Genomic DNA, 19,996 nt, shown 5'->3' with positions numbered 1-19,996 from the left:
GGATCTCTCAGCCAAGCCCTGTGATCCTTGGGATGGCTAGTTCTGCTAGCCAGCTTGCTCTGGGGAATCACCTGTCTCTGTCTTCCAAGGCTCAAAGTCCAGGCAGAATATCATGCCTATCCAGCATTGACTTGGATTCTTGGATTCCAAACTCCATTATTCATGCTTGTGTGGCAAACACTTCAGCTAGTAAGCCATCTCCCCAGCCCTCGTAAGTTTACCATGAAGAAACCCTTGCTTTATATAGCAAGTGATTAGAGTCAGTGGGAAATAGGTACTTAGAGACAGCCAGAACTCTGATGGTTACAGAATGTCTGGATGTAGGCTTCATGTCTTATCTGGGTGAGGATGCCCCTTCATATCTAGGTCTGAGACTCTGTTAGCATCCTCAGAGAGGTCTCATCCAAGGCCCACCGACAGGGACAAAGCCTGGAAACTGAACCCTCTGGGAAGACAGGGTGGGTGTCAGAGGAGAGAAGCTGCATTGCAGAACAGGGCAGGCTCTGTTTCAATGGCTCCTATACTCAAAGCCGTTCCTGTGGCATGCAGGAGGATGCTGCCCGAAGGTGCTAATGAGGTGTGCCCAGGGAAATGGGAGGAAAGCGTGTTCCTCTTTAGTGTCTCTCTGGAACTTGGTATTAACAAAGCTGAGCACAAAGCCTGCTTTAACTAGAGACTCTTCTCATGCTATCCTGAGTATCATTTCATTGAAATTTGAAAGACACTCGCCTACATTTCTATATCCATTTGAAAATTGTTTCTTTTATTTTTCAAGATAATATAATTACATTATTTTCCCTTTCTGTTCCTTACTCAAACCCCTTCCATATGCCCCTCCTGGCTCTCTCATTTTTGTTATTATATACATGCATACACACACACACACACACACACACACACACACACACACATATATATATACATACATACATACATACATATATATATATTCTATACAACATGGTTAGTCTGTATAATGTTACTTGTGCATATATTTTCAAGGCTGACTATTCATAATGATCAGGTGGTGTGCTGTTTCCTGGGGAGGACTATTTTTCCCAGCATTCCTTAGTTGCCTGTAGTCCTTTGTATAGATTTGAGGCCTTGCGGGCTTTCGCCTGTCCATATTAGCGTGTGTGTTGTTGTTATCCTTGTTCAGCTCAGGTGTAGGCAGTCATGTGAGTGAGACCTTACTGGTGTAGCTTCTGACATTCCTAGAAGATGCAGTCTCACAGCAAACTCCCTGACCCCCCCACCCAGCTCTTACTGTCTTTCTGCCCCTCTCCCACAATGTTCCCTGAGCCCCATGTGTATCCACTGGAACTGGCTCTGCAATTCTGCATTTTGACTTGTGGTGACTTTTTTTTGTTGTTGTGACTTGTTGTGATGTAATGTTCTCCATCTGCTGCAAAGAGTAGTGCCCTAAATAGAGGGTGGGGCCTACATTTATCTGTTGGTTCAAAACAAATATTCAGAATGTTACAGATTATGTCCTAACTCCTTCAGTGAGTGATGGAGTGTGTCCTAGAAGACATGAAAACTCCTCCCCCACTTGCCTTTGGTCAGGGCATTCTAGCGCAGCAACACAGAAATTCTTTTCAAGTTTGTAGGTTCGTTCTTCTTGCTCTAAGATCATCTGATTATTGTGGATAATTTTACTTTTGTTTCTTTGCAATAGCTCCATCCATCTCACGTTCATACAGCATACATACCTGTCTCTGTGTTTTCCTTTCACTCTTAAGTATCACTATGAGAATAGTTTTAAAGTATTTGTCTATTAACAAATTTGTCTATTGCTTAATAACAGAGTTATCAGGGATGGGATCTGCAGATACATTTTATTGTATTTGTTTATGGCTGAATGAGATCTCGATGCCGGTGTCAATCTGAAGGAAAAGTTTAAGGTCTTTTCTCACCCTGGACATTTTCCGGGACATGCCTCATAGCCTTCTAAGTTCTGGAGATCCAATTACTTTTAAATGAGTTAATCCCTAAATATCTGCCACTTACCTATCTACTTTTTTTTATTATTATTATTATTTCGAGACAGGGTCTCTCTATGTAGTCCTGACCATCCTAGAAACTGACAAGCCTTAAGAAGGAAAAATGGTACAGAGTAGCTGATCTTTGAAAGTTCCCGGAAGCCATGTCACCTGCTGGGGTTTTCGGCAGTTTCAGCTCAGGGGTCAGAACACAGTCAGCACTGGGAGCACAGAGGCTGAGCGTTTGGTGAATAAGGCTTTTCTCACACCCCAGCTCCATCAGGATCTTGGCTGCCTTTCATGATGCTTGAGGTGGAAGATGGATATTAGCTTCTGCCACACTAAAGGACGAAGTAGACCAGTGCAAAGTACAGTGTCCCGGCCAGGAATCTACAAGCTGTGACATACACTCCCACATTTCAGAAGTAGTTATGGATGACAGTTTTAGCTGTTTAGATAGAGACATATCCCTGCATCGTGGATGTGGGGAGGCTCCTGGTGCTTTCCACTCTGCCGGCTTCTTTGACATCTCTCTCTCTCTCTCTCTCTCCCCTACTCATTCCCCCCCCCCCATCATTTTAAAGTAATCAATCTTCATGTAGTTAGTTCAGTCAATCTGCTATTTATTGAGGTCCGACCCAGGCTCTGCTGGAGGCACTGGCAGGGTAGGATTTTATTATACAATTAAGGAGAGGGGGACATGGTTGAGCTTAGAAGTTTGCGAGAAGATACACGCTATATCATGCATCCCTTCTTTGTTTCTCAGTCCTGAAAACTTTCCTATTACAATGACAATAATTCCCATAATACTCTGTATACTAGAGCAGTTGACTCACCACTCTACCAGATGTTTATATAACATTTTATTACAACACAGCTGAATTATTTATTATTATTATATTATTATATATTATATAATAATATATCAGCATGTGAATTATTATTTCACATACTGTCTCTGGCTGCTTCTATACCAGCAGCAGTTGCTGCAATAAACTGTGTGGCTCAAAAGACCAAAGCTACGTATAATCTGACCCTTTTATGGAAAAGGCTCATTGATTGCTGGTGTAGATTTTTAATAAAGACTTTTGCCATTCTCTATTCTTACATCTTTCCTCTAAAACCATGATCAGAGAGTAGCCTGTGGACATGATGAGAGACAGAGGGAGGGAAAGAAATACCCCACTAACCCCAATACTTGGTTTGTGAGTACAAAGTGTAGGTACCAGACATGAGAGTGTATAAATACCTAGGACACAGGATTTTTTTTCTTGTGCTGAATTTCAATAAAAAGCAAGTAGTCACAATATGTCATCATGACCTTGGTACCATGGAGATGTATGGAAGCCTTAAGCTTGTCCAGGTCAGAGTCCCTCAAGGATGCCTTGCGGCCTCTCAGAGAAGCTAAGCAAAGCCACACTGGGACCATCCCAACTAGCACCCCACCCTTCTGTCTAGATGAACCTTAAATGTGTTCACTCTGCCAGGGATCACAGCCCATTCTCTAGACCTGCTTATCACCCAGTCAGTCTAGACATGACACCCAGGAATCCAGGCCACAGTATTGGGTTCACACTTGCAGAGCTGAGAATTAACTGGCCAATATCCAGAGACCGACCATGTGTGAATGTATTAATCACCCCACTTTGTTAGAAAGTAAACGAGAACTCTTTATTCCTCCTAAAACATGGAAACTTCTAGAACATATCCAAGAGTGTTTTAAAGGTCTTTATTTATAGTGATTTATTGTTTTAAGTAACAGAATATCCTTTGGGGTGTTCAAGGTTCCCTGTGACCAAGTCTTAAATCTGGATGGAAGATACAACCTGTGGATCGTACTGAACTGACACCCACTGTGTCCTCTTTCCAGATCACCTTTATTTACAGTCCTCTGATGCAGTTTTCTGCTGAACACAGTTTAGCATGGTGTGGAACTGGGCTTACACAGATGTGATCGACATGAGAGACCCAGTTACTCTGGAAACGTTGCCTACACCTTCCTAGCAACTGCCCAGTACCCCCCCCCACTGTTCCCACAGATCATCTGGCTAACACAGATCTTCTTTTTTCTAGCCCTGGACCTGGTGGCACACACTGCCAGGGTGCCAGCGTAGAACATGCTGCCTGTGAGAAGCTGCCCTGCCCCAAGGGTGTGCCCAGCTTCCGGGACCAGCAGTGCCAAGCCCATGACCGACTGAGCAGCAAGAAGAGAGGCCTGTTGACAGCAGTGGTGGTTGATGGTAATGGCATATGACCCTTCCTTTCATTGTGGCCTCCTTCCCTCTTTTCCCAAGAACTACAAAACCCAGTTAGGGATGCTCATAATCCCCAACTCCCAGCCCAGCCCACCTGAGAACACTGCTGTCTTCTGCCCAAGTTAGTCCTGCTCCTGCTCCTGCTCCTGCTCCTGCTCCTGCTCCTGCTCCTGCTCCTGCTCCTGCTCCCTGCTCCCTGCTCCCTGCTCCTGCTCCTGCTCCCTGCTCCCTGCTCCCTGCTCCCTGCTCCTGCTCCTGCTCCTGCTCCTGCTCCTGCTCCCTGCTCCCTGCTCCCTGCTCCCTGCTCCCTGCTCCTGCTCCTGCTCCCTGCTCCCTGCTCCCTGCTCCCTGCTCCCTGCTCCCTGCTCCCTGCTCCCTGCTCCCTGCTCCCTGCTCCCTGCTCCTGCTCCTGCTCCCTGCTCCCTGCTCCCTGCTCCCTGCTCCCTGCTCCCTGCTCCTGCTCCTGCTCCTGCTCCTGCTCCTGCTCCTGCTCCTGCTCCTGCTCCTGCTCCTGCTCCTGCTCCTGCTCCAATAGTGATGCTGAATTCTGACAACATGAGATCTCCCCACAGGCCATAAAGGCAAATGGTAGGCTAGATTCATTTTCAGCAAGGCAGGTGTGCTAGCGTATGTTTCCCACTCTGCTGTGTTCTGCGGTACCAGGAGTAGAGTGGTGTGTTTTGAGTGTGTGCCATTTTGCTTTCCTTGGCTTACTTGGGTTGGCTTTACTCTTTGCCTGGAAGTACTTGGAAGACTTTTGAGAACCGTGTACAATAAAGGAAAGAGGGTAACCAGCACAGGTCACATTTTCTTTCTAAAAAAACATTCTCCCCCACCGGGAGACTATATGCCTTAAGCTGCCACTATGTTTTCAGGCCCTAGAAATAAGTCTAGGTGTTGGGCCATGTCTTCATAGAGTTTGTGATGTTTGGTCATTGTAGGTAAGGACACCCCAAGGCCTAGAGTATTGGGGTTTTGCCTAAAAGTCTTCCCCCTTAAGAAACAGTACTTTGTATTGTAATACTGACAATATGGTCCCATTTATCAAGCATACCACAAGCCAGGTACAAGTTAGGTCTACATTCACCTCTATCACCTGTCCTGACCATGCAAAAGAAGATTCTGAGGATGGGAGGGGGCAGGTTACGTGATGTCTAAGCTCCAGCAGCTGACAGAGTTGACTCAGAAAATAACCCACTGGCTGTCAGTACCCAAATACTCTGGCAGGAAGGAAGAAGTCTCGGGCACAGTGAGGGATCCTTAGAACTAAGTCAACTGAGGCTGATTCTACATTCGAGGGGTTTACAGAAGAATGAATTCTCACACCAAGTCTTGGTTTTCTTCCCCAGGAAATCCCCATTTGGGTACCAGCAATTACAAGTTCAAATACACCTAGATGTTGGGGGGGGGCAGATATCCCCAGCATCAACAGCTTCAGATCTGCAGCTCTTAGCCCAACAGCCTGATCTCTCAGGTTTGAGCTAGCTCGTAAAATAACACGTTGTTTTTAACATTACCCGCTTACCTGGGGACCTTGGAAGAAATAGAAAGCTCATTTCCCAGATATATTTTTTTTTTGTATTTAAAAAGATACCTCATTGGCAGGGGTCGGGGGCGGAGGTGGGGGCGTAATGATGGCCGTGCTGTCACTTAGCCATGCCAGCAGAATTCCCCAGGAGCTTAGCTTTCTCATCCCCAACTTTCCCAAAAAAAGAGAAGAGACAAGAGACTTCCCTCTCCCAAAATAGAGGGTACTGTTGGAGGCACCCTTACTTTTCTGTCTGGGCATGAGCAGCCTAGCAGCTCCCAGCTACCTCAGGCATATTCAGACCCCTGATTGGAACCGAGATATTACCAGAGATGGTGCGTGTTCCAGTACAGCAGCTCGCTGTGATGGGAACCACTCTGGTACCAAGCCTTTCGTTCTCTCCAGAGAGCCAGGGAACGATGGATTGAAGCCTTTTTTGCCTTTCCCCCTTTCCTTGAGCCAGAAGGCATGAGGGCTGAGGTGCCCCTGTCCCCTGAACATTTCCTCTCAGCTCTGTGGGAGGCAGGGGGAGGGGAGGCTGTTTGTTGCTTGCTTGCTTTGTTTTTAACTGGACTTGCTTCATGTATTCAGGGCAGAAACCCCACTTGAGCAACTCCACCTTAAATTTCTATTGACCACTAACTGCTTTTGAATGGCTGAATGTTTTGGTCCCCTTATCATCATAGTAACTAAGACTGCTGTCAGCCCAGGCCTCCCTCATGAGGAGACTCCTTGAGGACTTTGACAGGGCTAGGCTGCATTTTCTCACCCATTTGTCTCTTGTTTCATTCTACCCACGTAACAAACAATTAGATCTAAGAAATACCTTGACCTGAAAAAGCCAGTCATATTTGATAAGACTTACAGACTGGAGGTGTTCAACCTTTGAAGGAGAGACCTCCGGTTCAGGGCTTTGTGAGGGTAGCTTGACCCAATGTCCTCTGTGGTGAAATTGCCACGACTTCTTACGCACGAGGTTCCATTTTTCTCAGTACAAACAGAAGCCAGCATTTTAAAAGCATTTCAGAAGGGCAACAATGCAATAATAAATGGCTGATTCAGATGGCTGATGATAAATGGTCCCCTGAAACCCCTCTTTCTACGAGGCACAGTTGTAGCTGAGCCGTGATAGGAGTGATCCCTGTGGTTGGGCTCTGGCTCCTCACAGCCCTTTATAACTGCCCTATTCATAGCACTGCTATCGCTGCAGAATTCTTTGGCGAGTGACGCACAAGTCAGTAAAGGGGAAGCAGTATTTTCTCTCCTCTCCCTTTCCCTCTTTTAAAAAGAATTCTTGCAGAGGTAGACTTTCCGAAGGAGGACTCGGGACCACAAATCCATTCCACCTCCAAAGGAGGAACAAAGACTCTCCTCAGAAAAGATCCCAAAGAGGAAAAGCCCTAAGACAGAAACCCACTGAGGTGGCCGCTTGCCAGATCTGTTTCTGCTTTCCCTGTGGGATCTTTTCACAGTAGAAATGTCCAGAGGTTCAGACCCATGTGACCAGGCCAACAGCAGGCTCCATCCTCACTAAAGTGTTGGAAAGCCGTGTCTGGACAAAGTGCCTTTTTCCCAGCTCCTTTGGTTCACACAAGAGACATCCCCCACCCTCCCGTCTGAGCGTCTGAGCAAATAAGAGATGGGAGGATCACAGCCGTGACTCCTACTCAGCCAAGTGGCCCAGAGATGGAGGATCATTGTGACAAAGACCAAGGGTGTTCCCAAAGGACCAATGAGGGGCTGGAACCAAGATATCTGAAAACATTAGGCCCTTTTTCTATGGCCTCCAGGAGCCCTGCCCCAGTGCAGTATACATTTCTCTAAACTTCTCCTCGAACCGAACCGCCAACTAGGGAAACCCACAGGTCCCATTAAGTAAATCTGTGTCGCATCTCTGAATCCTTCAAGATCACTTACGACTCAGAATTCAAAGCTCTGTAGTGTTTGAAATTCAATGATGGCTCAGTAGCCACATATTAACATCCCCGCTGGCACCCAAGAGGACACATGGTGGCCTGCAGGGGGTGGGGGTGGCAGGGGAGGGGGATATGGTGGCTAATGAGGTGGGTTATCATTCCTGTCAGAAAAGGATGGTTTTACAGCCAAATAGTTTGACACACATATAAGAAAACGCTCATTTTCAGAGCTTTGCATATTTCTGAATTATAAAGAAAATAACCTAGCCTTCTCTGCGACCCACCAGCCGTGAGCCATGGCCTCTCTGTGTCATGGAGTTTCAGTGTTGAGTTGTCAGGGAAAAGACATCAGTCATTCTAGCTGTGGTAAGTGCTATATCCAGTTAACTGAGACCTGTCTAGAGGGTCTAGCTATTCCAGAAGAAAGACTGATTGGTCTCTTGATAGTCAGGCCGACTTTACTGATCCAATCAGCTAAAGCCTGGTACCTGGGAACTGGTTATGAAGTCCTGGTGGACAGCTTGTGGGAGAGAAGACTGAGTAGTCAAGACAGAAGACAGAACTTAGATGATCACTTATTCCGGCCTCAACATTAACTAGACTCTGCCTTAAAAGTAAAGACCAAGTCTGAGAGGGCTATAAGAACATTGTGAGCCGCAGTATCCATGTTCCCTCTGGCGCTTGGGAGGAATTCCAGACCTCTAAGCTGATGTAATCACCAGCTCTCAAGCCTCAGAGCCCATCTTTCTTGCTCTGGCTGTAGCTTCTGGTCAGTTAGAAGCCCTTGCCAACAGGCAGGCCTCTGAGAAGCCAGACAGAAGCCTCAGCCAGAACTCATCTAAGCACACACCATCCATGCAGGGGGCGTGTTCTAGGCATCTTTCCTTGTTGTGCGTGGCTGTATGGCTTTTAAGATTTCATCCCCTCCCGTACTCCTAGGGATGTAAGAGTTCTCGTGCTGTGCTCAGAGCTGAAGCCCACGACCTCATGATATTTAAAGGGATCTTTTCTCCTGGAGATTTAACTTCCCACTCACAGCAACCTGGAGGGGGGGAGGGGAATGGCAGGGGCAGCGACTATTCAGAGAATTTGGAGGAACTCTGAACCCCTTTCTCTCAATTTAAAAGGACTGTCCTCAATCCCTTTGGGAGAAAGAACTGAGTATAATCCTTGGAGGGGGAGGAAGTGGGCAAATGCAGGGAATTCTTGCCAATGAAGGGATCTCCACCTCTCACCTCTGCTGTCAAGCCCTGGTGTCCCACGTGACTGAGCCTGGAGGGTGCCATCTGCAGATGGCACAGTCAGAGTCAGGTAGAGATCAGGAGAATGCCTTGCCTAAAAGATCTCAGCCAACATCTATCCACCTAGTCACCTCCCCTGATTTAGAGTCTCCACATCTCTGAAATTTGTACCGAAGAACCAAAACTTTTATCCCTTTCCATGCTGGAACTTTCCAGACTCCAACTTTCCTCAGAAGAGCTCCTGCCTTTCTGCCCAAATCCCATTCCCATTTCCATTCAAATCCAAGCATACACTTAGAGACCATAAATATTTATGAACATTGTGGCTTGGTTTTGGCGGTACCATTTTATTCCTTGGTATTTGGGGCCCCGAGGGTTCCTCAGTCAGAGTAAACACTGATGGTCAAAGACCATCAAGATGGGACAAAGAGGAGTGTGGCTGTTCCTGTTGGAGGAGTTGTACGTGTCCTCTGAGCCCCATGCTCATCTGCACTAAGTGGGGCAGACATCACTTAGTGTGTTGCTTGGCATGTAGATGATCATAAATGTCTATGACTTCTTTATCACAGCATCATCATCATCATCATCATTACTGATATCAAATAAAGCCATTGGCTCTCCGTGTTAACACATTAGACCAAAGGAAAGTTAAGACCCATACTTTCAAGCTACTTCTTAACAGTGAAACCTTAGAGACAATATAAAGTTTACTAATGGTGTGCAATAGACACACTAGACCATTCAGACTACAGAGCTGTGTTGTGCCCCCTAAGGCACTCACGGGGAGCCTCAAACACCTGATGACCTCTCATTATTCCCATCTAATAAGCTTCCATTTACTGAGGCAGGGGATTCTGATCTGTGTTTTAAATGTCCTCAGGTATTGAGGACAGAGCTAAGTGACTGAGACCTTGATCTGCACTAATCACTCTGCTATTGGGCTCACTGCTCACTTGTGCTTGTCCCTCCCCTCTCCCTCCCCCTCCCCCTCCACTCACATTGCCCATATACCCCTTCCCACATCAACACCCACCAACCTTTCCCTCCTCAGATAAGCCCTGTGAACTCTACTGCTCACCCCTCGGGAAGGAGTCCCCGCTGCTGGTGGCTGACAGGGTCCTGGATGGCACACCCTGTGGACCCTACGAGGCTGACCTCTGCGTGTATGGCAGATGCCAGGTGACCTGATTTTCCTACTGTCCTTGGTGGGGCTGTTGATAAAGGTTTCCTCATCCCCAGTGGAGCTGGGGGCTTTTGCAGGTCAGCGGGGAGGAGGTTTTCTCAAGGATGTCTTTGCTGCCCCCTCCATGGCCAGTGGCACCAGCACATGCCCTGCCCTTGGCAGTGACTGAGTATTATGTGACGGTAGGCTTAAGTGGTTGAAAGATCAACAGCCTCTTGAAACTATTTGAAAATTCCTCTAGATAACCATGATTTATACAAAGAGCCGGAGTGTATGAGATAGGACTGGAGGATGAGCAGACAGCACACTGTGTTTACTTACAAACAAGCACCTTTGCAGACAGTGTCCAGGGAGAGCGATGTGCCTGACATCTGAGGAGCCTTCCACCCTCTGGGCCATAGATCCCCAACTCATGACTTATTAGGAAATTGACAAATACCCAAAGCAAGGAGGAAGGGAGGAAGAAGGAAAAAAGTGCTCTGTTGTCCTGTTGTCAGTCTCTAGCCATCAGAAGGAGCATCTGGTGGGGTGAAGTAAGACCAGGAGGATGGAGAGGCTATGACTTTTCAATGGGCAGGGGATACAGCTCAGGTAAAGCAACCTCTGCCCACAGGGGTCATCTTGTCATGACTCAGCTCAGCCTGAGCAGAGTTAACCCCATCAAGCAGTTGTGGTGAAGAAATAGTCTGGCTTATAAAGGATGAAGCTACCTCCCACCATGCTAAAGGCACAAAAAGCCAAGGTCTCAACAGTGGGTATATTTTTCATCTGGTGAGGGCTCACTTCTCATGAATAGCTTCTTTATAGTCCATCCTCACATGATGGAGGGGCGAAAGCAAACAGTTTCAACCTAAGTAGGTTTCTTCCTGAATAGCCCAAGCCAATCACATTGGTTAATCTTTCAAGGAAACAATTCCTGGCTTTGTATCTAACAGATACGTTAAGTCCCCATGTGTCTTAGCAAGGACACCTCCCAGAAACCAAGGAGTGCTTGAGCAGGCCCTTCTGAGATACTTTATTGTAGCAAAGAATGTTCCAGGCCCTGTTTCTGGACAGCAGGAAGAAAGATCTTATCATTATTGCTGAGCATTGCTCACAGTTCTCAAGAAGCCTGCTAGTGGTCTCTGCTTCCTAAATGCCATGCTTGCCTGGATCATCCTGCATGTTGGCATATTGCAAACCAGTGACGTAATTCTTGTTCTAGAAGCTTTACAAGTCCAAGCTCTTATACCTTTTAGGTCAGGGACAACTGAACCAGCCCAGCCCCTTGCAGGCATCTGCTTCAGTAGTCTTGCCAACGAGGAGGTCCTTCTAAGAATCCTCAGATTCTCCAGCCAGTGAAGCCTATGTTTATGCTGAGCATAACTTCAGTTCCTAGTGGTATGTGCCAATGGGCACATCCCATGAAATTGGATTTAATCTCAGGTTTTTCAACCTGAGACTATTCCATGTACTGTGACAATGGATTTCTCAGGTCCTTGCCCAGGTATTGTCAGATGGCTCAGTGGTTCCAGGCTAAGATGAGGTGCTTATCATTTACAAGCCATACTGGTGATGTCTGACTAGAATTTGCAAGTGGGACTGGAGCAGCTTTGGAGATGAAATGATCCACTAAATCCAAACGTTGTCTAGAATTCCAGAAAGGTCACACATCAGACTCTGACTATACGTGTCTGGGAAGTGGAGGAAGAATTGGGCTCAAGACTTTTGGTTGTTGGAGTCTAGAGAGAAGGTGAATTACTGAGAAAATCAGAGAGAAGCAAAAGGTTGGCTCAGAGTTGGCACATGCTCAGTTGGCCATGCCCAGGCAGCTGAGGAAGTGAGAGAGGAAGTCTCAAGAGCTGGGAGAGAAACAGACAAGAATTGTAACACATTCTGAAATATCTGCTTATTTCTGCATTATTTTCTCTTTCTTACACACCTCTGTCCTCAGGTTAGACATAGTAGGTCCTCAATAACGGCCTTGGATGGATTCTGTCTATAGACTCGACTGACTTTAAATGCAAAATACTTCAGAAAAAATGTATTTTTCCTGAACATATGCAAGTTTTTCTTATCATTATCGATTTACTATTATTTAATTATAAATAATAAAAACTTATTTACATTTATTCACTACTATATCTACTCTGAGATGATTGAAAGCTTACAAGAGAATGTGTGTAGGTTCTGGGTAAACACTTCATCATTTTCTGTAAGGGACTTAAACATCCCTGGATCTTCCTGTGTTTGAGGAGTTCTAGAACCAATTCCCAGTGGATACGGAAAGACAAGTATACACAGATTGAAGGTACTGTGGGTGGCACACTGTGACAAATGCTAAAGAGAAGGTCAAAGAGGAGGAGGACAAAGCCTCTGCTATTAGGTGTGCTGACAGGAGGATATTTGCTGCTGACAACAGGGCAAAGCTTCTAGGCCTGGGATCCAGGATTCAAATCAGTAGAAACCAATGCTTCTCATGCCTGGGGCAAAGATGTCTTTTGCATATGGCCTGCACATCGTCCTCTCTAGCACATGGCACACTCTAGCACATGGCACACTCCAGCACACAGCACGCTCCAGCACACAGCACACTCCAGAACATGGCTTACACATGGTGCACTCCAGCATGTGGCACACTCCAGCACGTGGCACACTCCAGCACGTGGCACACTCCAGCACGTGGCTCTGAACTAGATCTCTTCGAACTTAAGTCTGCATGTGATATAGGAACTGCCTTGACCAAAGAGAGCTTATGCGTAGCTTGCCAGTTCCATGACATCTTGTACTTTTTGTTATTCCACGAGGCATTCTTGTCCCTAACTTTTCCAAAAGAACAGCACCCTGGCCAGTGCATGTTGGCTAGGAACTTGGGAGCTCAGAAGTGGTTGTTCTGAAGATTCCTTAAGGGCGAACGAGAGAGTAGCCCTGGACCAGCAGGGTGCTGTGGGAAGGCTTGAGACCACTTACTGTTTGGAGTGTCCTTGGGTTTGGTCATCTTGTTCTCTTGGAACACTGAGGCTCATAAATGCAGTTGTTAAAGCTCCACTAACACTCAGAAATCATGACTTTAATCGTGCTTTATGGTCGCTTCCATTTCGAAAGAATCATGTCTGTCCCTGCCAAGCATATTATAGACTTCTTTCACTGACTTTAGCAAAGGGAGAAAGTGTCCTGTTGGCAAAGTGCTTTGGCTGTCTTCCTTCAGGCCTCAGATTTGCTGCTGTTCTGACAAGGATATCTCTGCAGGCCTGGCTCCCAAATGCAAAAGGTGACATAGGCAGAACTGGGAGGCCTGGCTCAACCTTAGAACCGAAAGTTCACCTAAGGGGCCATCTGACCTCAGCCTGAGAACCCAGGGTTCACCTAAGGGGCCATCTGACTTGCATCTTTTCAGCACTTGATGTGCAAAGTTCCCTTCACTGCTGTTGGGAGAAGCTATGGGGACCAAGTGGGATGTTTATGTAGAGCATACAAAGCTGCTTAATCAGGAAACCTTAGCTGAATTTCAAGATAAGCAGCCAGCAATGAAGCCAGAGACTTGCAATGATAACATGGGAGTGGATTAGAAATCACAGGAAGCCAGTGGAAGGAAGAGCTACATCGGAGAGCACATGACGGAAGTGGGGAAGTCAAAGGAAGCAGGTCCCAGTGACATGAGAGGCTGGGGTGAGAGGCCCATTCTGACGCCAGCTTGTAGCTATGCCACCAATAGCTTGGATAGTAACTGTGAGACTCAGAGGCAGGATACAGAACCTTACATGCAGTTTTAGCAATGGGATATTGGCTGAGCCTTCTGCTCTGAGCAGATCCCATGATCTGTGATGCTCTCTCAGCTCTGGTCAGTTTCTACTGAGCAACTTCACAGAGTAAGAAGTAAAGTATGGCATGGTGTGACCACGCCCCCCCTCTGGCTACCTGCTTCACCACCCTGATGTGTCTGCTCTGGTGAGGCAGAGGTTGGTTGTCCTGCTTCTCAGAGATGTGTAGATGATACCCCTGTGGGTATTTTAGGGTAGCAAGGCTCCTTTATTCCATAGTGCATGTTTTCAAATACATTTGATAAATTCATAAAAAGATAAAAAAGACAAATCAAATCTGTATTCTGGTTAAGTTTTTTTTCTCTCTCTTCTGAATTTAATAATAACTAAAATGTGACAGGGTCCCCCCCAGGCACATTGCCTCTCAGAGAAATCAGTTGTGCAGGGAATCAGCTTCAAAACATCAAGGAATCTTAAACACAGATGAACCAGCCCTTTGGTTTTCTAGAAAATTGGATGTGACGGCATCATCGGATCTGCGGCTAAAGAAGACAGGTGTGGTGTCTGCAGCGGTGATGGCAAGACCTGCCGTGTGGTGAAGGGTGACTTCAGCCACTCCCGGGGGACAGGTGAGTGCTGGGCCCAAGGGCTATGTTGGTTACAGGATCACTAACACACACTTTACCTTTCATCTTCTTTGCCCCAATGCTAATGGTGGTGTGGCTTTTTGTACATCAACATTCCTGCCGAGTGTTCTTGATCTTTCCATCTGCACCACCTTTCCAGCCCTGGGCTTCTTGGTCCAGAAACAGGAGGCCATTTGCTGGTCTGCTGTCACAGAGGACATCAGCTTATGGCCTTCAGTCGGGTGAGGAGTAGGACATCTGTGGGAGAGAATGAGGACGAGTGGGCAGTCTCTACAAAGTGACTCTCCAGACCTTCAAGAGAATGAATGAATCTAAGCTGGAGTACATCTATTCTAATCCCTGCACGTGGCTTTGCATAGCAACATGTCAGTTCTCTCCCATTGAGAGAACAGAATCATGGTTTTAAGTCCTGCCTTGAAGAACAGCCCATAGGATAAGGCAGAAGTCAGACCTTCCTGTGTGGATAGAAAGCTGGGTCTATAGGCCCATCCCTTCTAGAAACTATCAAAAGGACACACTAGTCAGGATCTTATGAAAGCAAACCCAGAGGTAATAGCAAACGCAAATTTAAATTTAAAAACAGAATTTCAGGGCCAGGAGATGTGTTTGCCATGAAAATTGAAGGTAACCTGAGTTCAATCCCCCAAACCCACATGGTGGAAATAGAGAACCAACTCCCACAACGTGACATTTGACATCAACATACACACTACATTTGTACACACCACACATAGACACACATACATGTACAAGTTGAAGTTGACAGCCAGGCAGTGGTGGCACATGCCTTTAATCCCAGCACTTGGGAGGCAGAGGCAGGTGGATTTTTGAGTTCGAAGCCAGCCTGGTCTACAGAGTGAGTTCCAGGACAGCCAGGGCTGCACAGAGAAACCCTGTCTCAAAAAACCAAAAAAAAAAAAAAAAAAAAAAAAAAAAGTTGAAGTTGACACCCATCACATTGCTCCAGAGAGAAGCAGAAGCTACCAGTAGGATTAGTTCATTTGGGGGGACTTTGCCCTCTGGACCTGAACTGTCCTATGCAAAATACACCAACCATTCAAGTCTACCCAAATTTAAATCATAACTGGCAGAAATTAAACTGACTTAGAAATGACGGCAACATTTCAGGTTCCCCATTTCCAGCAGGGCTGGTGGGTCTCAGGTCAGACAGAGCACATCCTTGTCATAGAAGGGTTCCTTGGGCAGCATAGCCCTAACACTTAGACGATTGCTCTTTGCTTTGGTGAATCTGATACTGTTTCACTTCTGGGCACCCTGGATTTGCCTTGTGTAGTTATCATCGAAGTCGGGAATTAAACCTCCCCAGTTGGCAAGGGGTTACTATTTAATCCTGACTTCTTTTGATTAAATATAATCATTAGGAACCTTATTTATAATCACCAAGATGTCTCAGCTGGTAAAGAAAGACACTTGCGATAGAAGATGGCCTTGTTGTACATCAGTCAGTGGGAAGAGAGGCCCTTTGGCCTCCAGTGTGGGAAGGTGGGAATGGGTGGGTGGGTAAAGGGGGACACCCTCATAAAGGCAGGGAGAGGGGGGATGGGATAGGGGGTTCCGGAGGGGAGACCTGGAAAGGGGATAACATTTGAAATGTAAATAAAGAAAATATCCAATAAAAGGGAAAGAAAATCATTAAAAAAAAAAGCCACTGGTGCCAGGCCTGATGATACAGGTTCAGTCTCACATGGGGGAAAGAGAGAACTAACTCCTAAAAGTTGTCATTTGACCTCCACATGCACACAATGACAAGCATGTGCTTGCATTCGTGTGTGTGCGCGAACACACACACACACACAATGATGCTGCTGGTGGTGGTGGTGGTAAATAGACACCTCATTTAAATTGAAGGTTATGCCATCCCTCAGTTGTCAGAACTGGGTGCAGTTACATCATTCTGCATTAGATGGGTTGAGCACAGCCACACCCACCTCTTGATGAGTTCAATAGAACATTGAAGAAGGTCCCATGGTAACCTTTGAAATCCTCTACCATAGCAGCTTACTTGTCAGACAGCCCAGGTCAGGACAAAAGCATCAGTTTTAACCTAAGGAGATGCTTCATCCTTACACAGCAGCATCCTTCCTCCTGCCCTTCCTCGATTTACCCAGTCAGAGCTGGGCTCCATCTGTGTGTCCTCCAGAGAAGCGCAGGCTTCTGTGTGTAGAAGTAAGTGTCCCGTGGAAGGAAAATCTTATGGGGAACTTCTTTGGGGTAACTTTTAGCTTAATATGCTTTCTTCTAGCTGCTTGAGGTACAGAACCCATAACAAACTTCAGGGAAGGGAAGCAAGCATTAGCTTCATCTACCTGCGAGCTTATTGCTTCTGAGCAGCTGCCCAGTGCCATACATTAGTATTAAAGCACAGTCAAGGGTTTGGCTTTAATTTTTAAATCCTTCACCATCAGAATCTGTGAGTATAAGATCACATCAGTGTGGATTTTATTCATTGAAAGTCTGTGTGTGATGTTCATTTCCATGTGATTAGCTATTGGCTGCCTAGGATTTAATGTGCTAGACTGCATTAATGCAGAATGTGGATACTGGGTCAATGCATCCTGCCTTCTCCACCCCATCCCACCCCCTAGAACATTTATTTGGCATGCATACATTTCAATATCAGATATACAGACTATCAAAGTTAACAGTCACCACATTAGTCACAGTCGAGGTGAGGCACCTGGCCAGGGCCCTTGTATAGATCAGTTATAAAAGGTGACTTAAGACAGTGCAGCCAGGGTAAAGAGAAGACACTCTGGCTAAAGGTGAATCCCTATATTTGAATGAGACTCAGCAGAGAAATTCTATGTAGGTCCCAGGTCATTTGGCATCTTGGTGACCCCAATCAAGTGGATTTGCTAATCTTGTTGGTATAGATAGGAAGGCAGCTTTCATCTGTGCCCAGCTCCGAGGAATGAAAATGGGAGGAATGCCTTATCACCCTTCAGGGTGGGTATCAAAGAGAAATGCCATACAGAGAGATAAAGCAACATCAAACGCAGGAACTTCGCCAGGTCCTGCATGGAGGCCTGACCCCAGCCTGAACTCTCCCAGGTCTGCTTCCAAAAGCCCTGAGCTGGGAAGCCAGAGTAGATGCATACCGTGCCCTAGATAAGCCAGAAACCTATGATGGAAGACCTCAAAGCCTTGCCTGGGGAACTAGCTTTCTAAGTGTAGAATGTTTGCTGCCCCCACCTTTGCCCTCCCAATCCTGAACACACAGGCTTTTTTAGCTATTCCTGGGTAGAAGGAATTCTCACGCCTTCAACTGGACTGAAAGGCCTAGGCTGTTTGAGTTGAGTAGGTTGAAATCTTCTGCTATGATGCTTTCCCATCAAACATTAACTTTTCATTTAAATGTTGTCACCTTTATTTTATCCTGCTCTGTAGAACTGGAAAGATGGCTGGTTCCCGTGGACATTCAGTATACAGATAGGTCAAAGTTCCAACTGAGGCCCAAGCAAGGTGCCTGATGGGTCCCTTTGCACTTTGTTCTTGGAGAGACAGGAGATTCCTAACAGAAAGGCTGACATGGTCTTCCTTTTATGAATACAGATAGATACACATCGTGGTGTATCAGCAATCAATTAGCCTCCAGCTACTGCCACATCCTGAGTTCTGTGCTCCATCTTTAGGTGTGGGGGGTGGGAGTTCCATGGGAAAGTTCATGGTTCTTTGATGGTGCTAAAACATCGTTCCACTGATAGAGGGGAACAATGCCCATTGCTAAAATGCACCCAAACCAACTGTGACCTTTTTCTTCTTCCCAGTCAAGAAACAGTCTTTGTATGAAGGTGTCCATGTGTGGGATGGCAAAGGCAAGTCCCAAGTGTTTCTCGTGTAAGATGTTTGACTCTATGGCATGGTCCTGAAGGTGACATGCTTGGTGTGGGGCTCTTACTTATGTGCCTAAGTGTTTTCTGAGTAGAATTGGCAAGAATGAGTCATGAACGAAACCACGGGCAAACCAAAGGTCAATGACTACTTATTATAGGACACACTTAGACCAATTGCCCACTGGGAAAACTAAACTAAAGCCAATATTGAAGACAAAAGAGCCGTGAATTGAGAGACTAGGCAAAAACATTTCCTAGGGTGCCATGGGTGGCTTTATATTCTTATCAACCACATCTGGTACCTTAGCAAGAAATGCAAAGACAGGGAAGCTCGTCTTGGTTGGTGCCTCCCTCATAGGGAAGTTTCCTTATCACCATGATCACTGGACTAGATTTTCCTTTTGGCAGAGGGCATCTTGATGCCTTCCTGGTAGAGATAAAGGCAGTGGCCTTGATCTGACCTGGCTGTGCTGCCCACACATTGCAAGGGTCAGCTAAAGCATGGATTAGACTCATGGGCCTCTAGATGGAAATGAGATCTTTCTAGTTATCGTTCAGAACCACCTATATCAACACACAGAATAGCACAGAGTCCCCCACTCATCTCTCCCAGCAGTTTTTCAACTTGAGGATGCTGAGGAAGCCATCCATTTCCCATAGGCACTAGGCTTTGAGCCTTGAATCTTAATCTGGTCCAGGCTTGCAGTTTGCTGTATAATCCTCTCCCATGATGCTGTGGTAGCCAGTCACTATATCCAGGAGCAAATCACAGTGGGGGAGGGCTGTGCTGCACAGTGGGCTGAGCTGTGGCCTTAGATTAGGTGTAGTGCATGCGCTTTTGATTTAAGTTATTCTGAACTTACAATGGGTGTTTCAGGGTGTGACCCCATTATAAGTTGAAAAAAGTCTGATCTCATAAACAATTCTCTTTCTCATAAACAATTTTGTAAACAGAGAAAAGCAGAAACTTAGCAAAATCCTTTCTGGATATCTTGGGATTTGTCCAACAAAATAATTTCTTTATCTTCCCATAAACTAGGTACCACATAGAAAAAGAATCCCAATACATAATCAAGATTAGACCACTATTCTAATATCTCAGTGATGTTTGTCCCAAAATAGCCAATACTGCTTAACAACAAACCTATAATTCCAGATCTCCAAGAAGAAAAACTGCTTAGAAAATGCAGGTAATCATAATTACACAGAGGGGAAAATAAGCCTGGAGCCTGGTAATATTAATTGATCGAGTCAAGACAGACTTGAGCTGACCATTCCTGAGACTTCACTTGGTGCAAAAATGGTGTATGTCCTAGAACAACGGCAAAGGCTTGGTTTCCCCAGTGGCTTCTTCATGATCAAATTGTTTCTCTAACCGATTCCTCTTGCTTGGTGACTGGAGCTATAATGGAAAATTACTCGGAGGTGAAGCCCTGTTCCTTGGTCTATTTATCTCCTGCATCCTCAGAGTGATTCTTCCCTTTCGTTACATCCCATGTGCTATCTCTGACTAAGTCATGGGACATCTGGCCTGAGAGACAAGATGCTTTGGGACTTGGTGAATGCACATTCTTCCTTCCTGGTCATTCTCCTTACCACCTAGTGTAGGTTTTGAGCTCTGGGCCAGAGCTGACCAGAGAACAATGGGAG

The 19,996-nt window shown here is 46.1% G+C and overlaps 1 protein-coding gene across 1 annotated transcript in view; it reads left to right on the top strand.

Annotated features, from left to right (window-relative positions):
- Positions 1 to 19,996, top strand: part of Adamts17 (ADAM metallopeptidase with thrombospondin type 1 motif 17) — a 306,153-nt gene that overhangs the window by 194,148 nt on the left and 92,009 nt on the right. The window contains exons 13-15 of the mRNA XM_021167985.3: positions 4,056 to 4,222; positions 9,974 to 10,101; positions 14,354 to 14,474. Of these exons, the coding sequence (XP_021023644.1) occupies positions 4,056 to 4,222; positions 9,974 to 10,101; positions 14,354 to 14,474 (416 nt within the window). The remainder of the gene's footprint in view (positions 1 to 4,055; positions 4,223 to 9,973; positions 10,102 to 14,353; positions 14,475 to 19,996) is intronic.

Source organism: Mus caroli, unplaced genomic scaffold (assembly GCF_978045245.1).
Source record: "Mus caroli unplaced genomic scaffold, Mus_caroli_1 scaffold_8, whole genome shotgun sequence".
Taxonomy (NCBI): Eukaryota; Metazoa; Chordata; class Mammalia; order Rodentia; family Muridae; genus Mus; species Mus caroli.
This window is presented reverse-complemented; position numbering and strand designations above follow the sequence as displayed.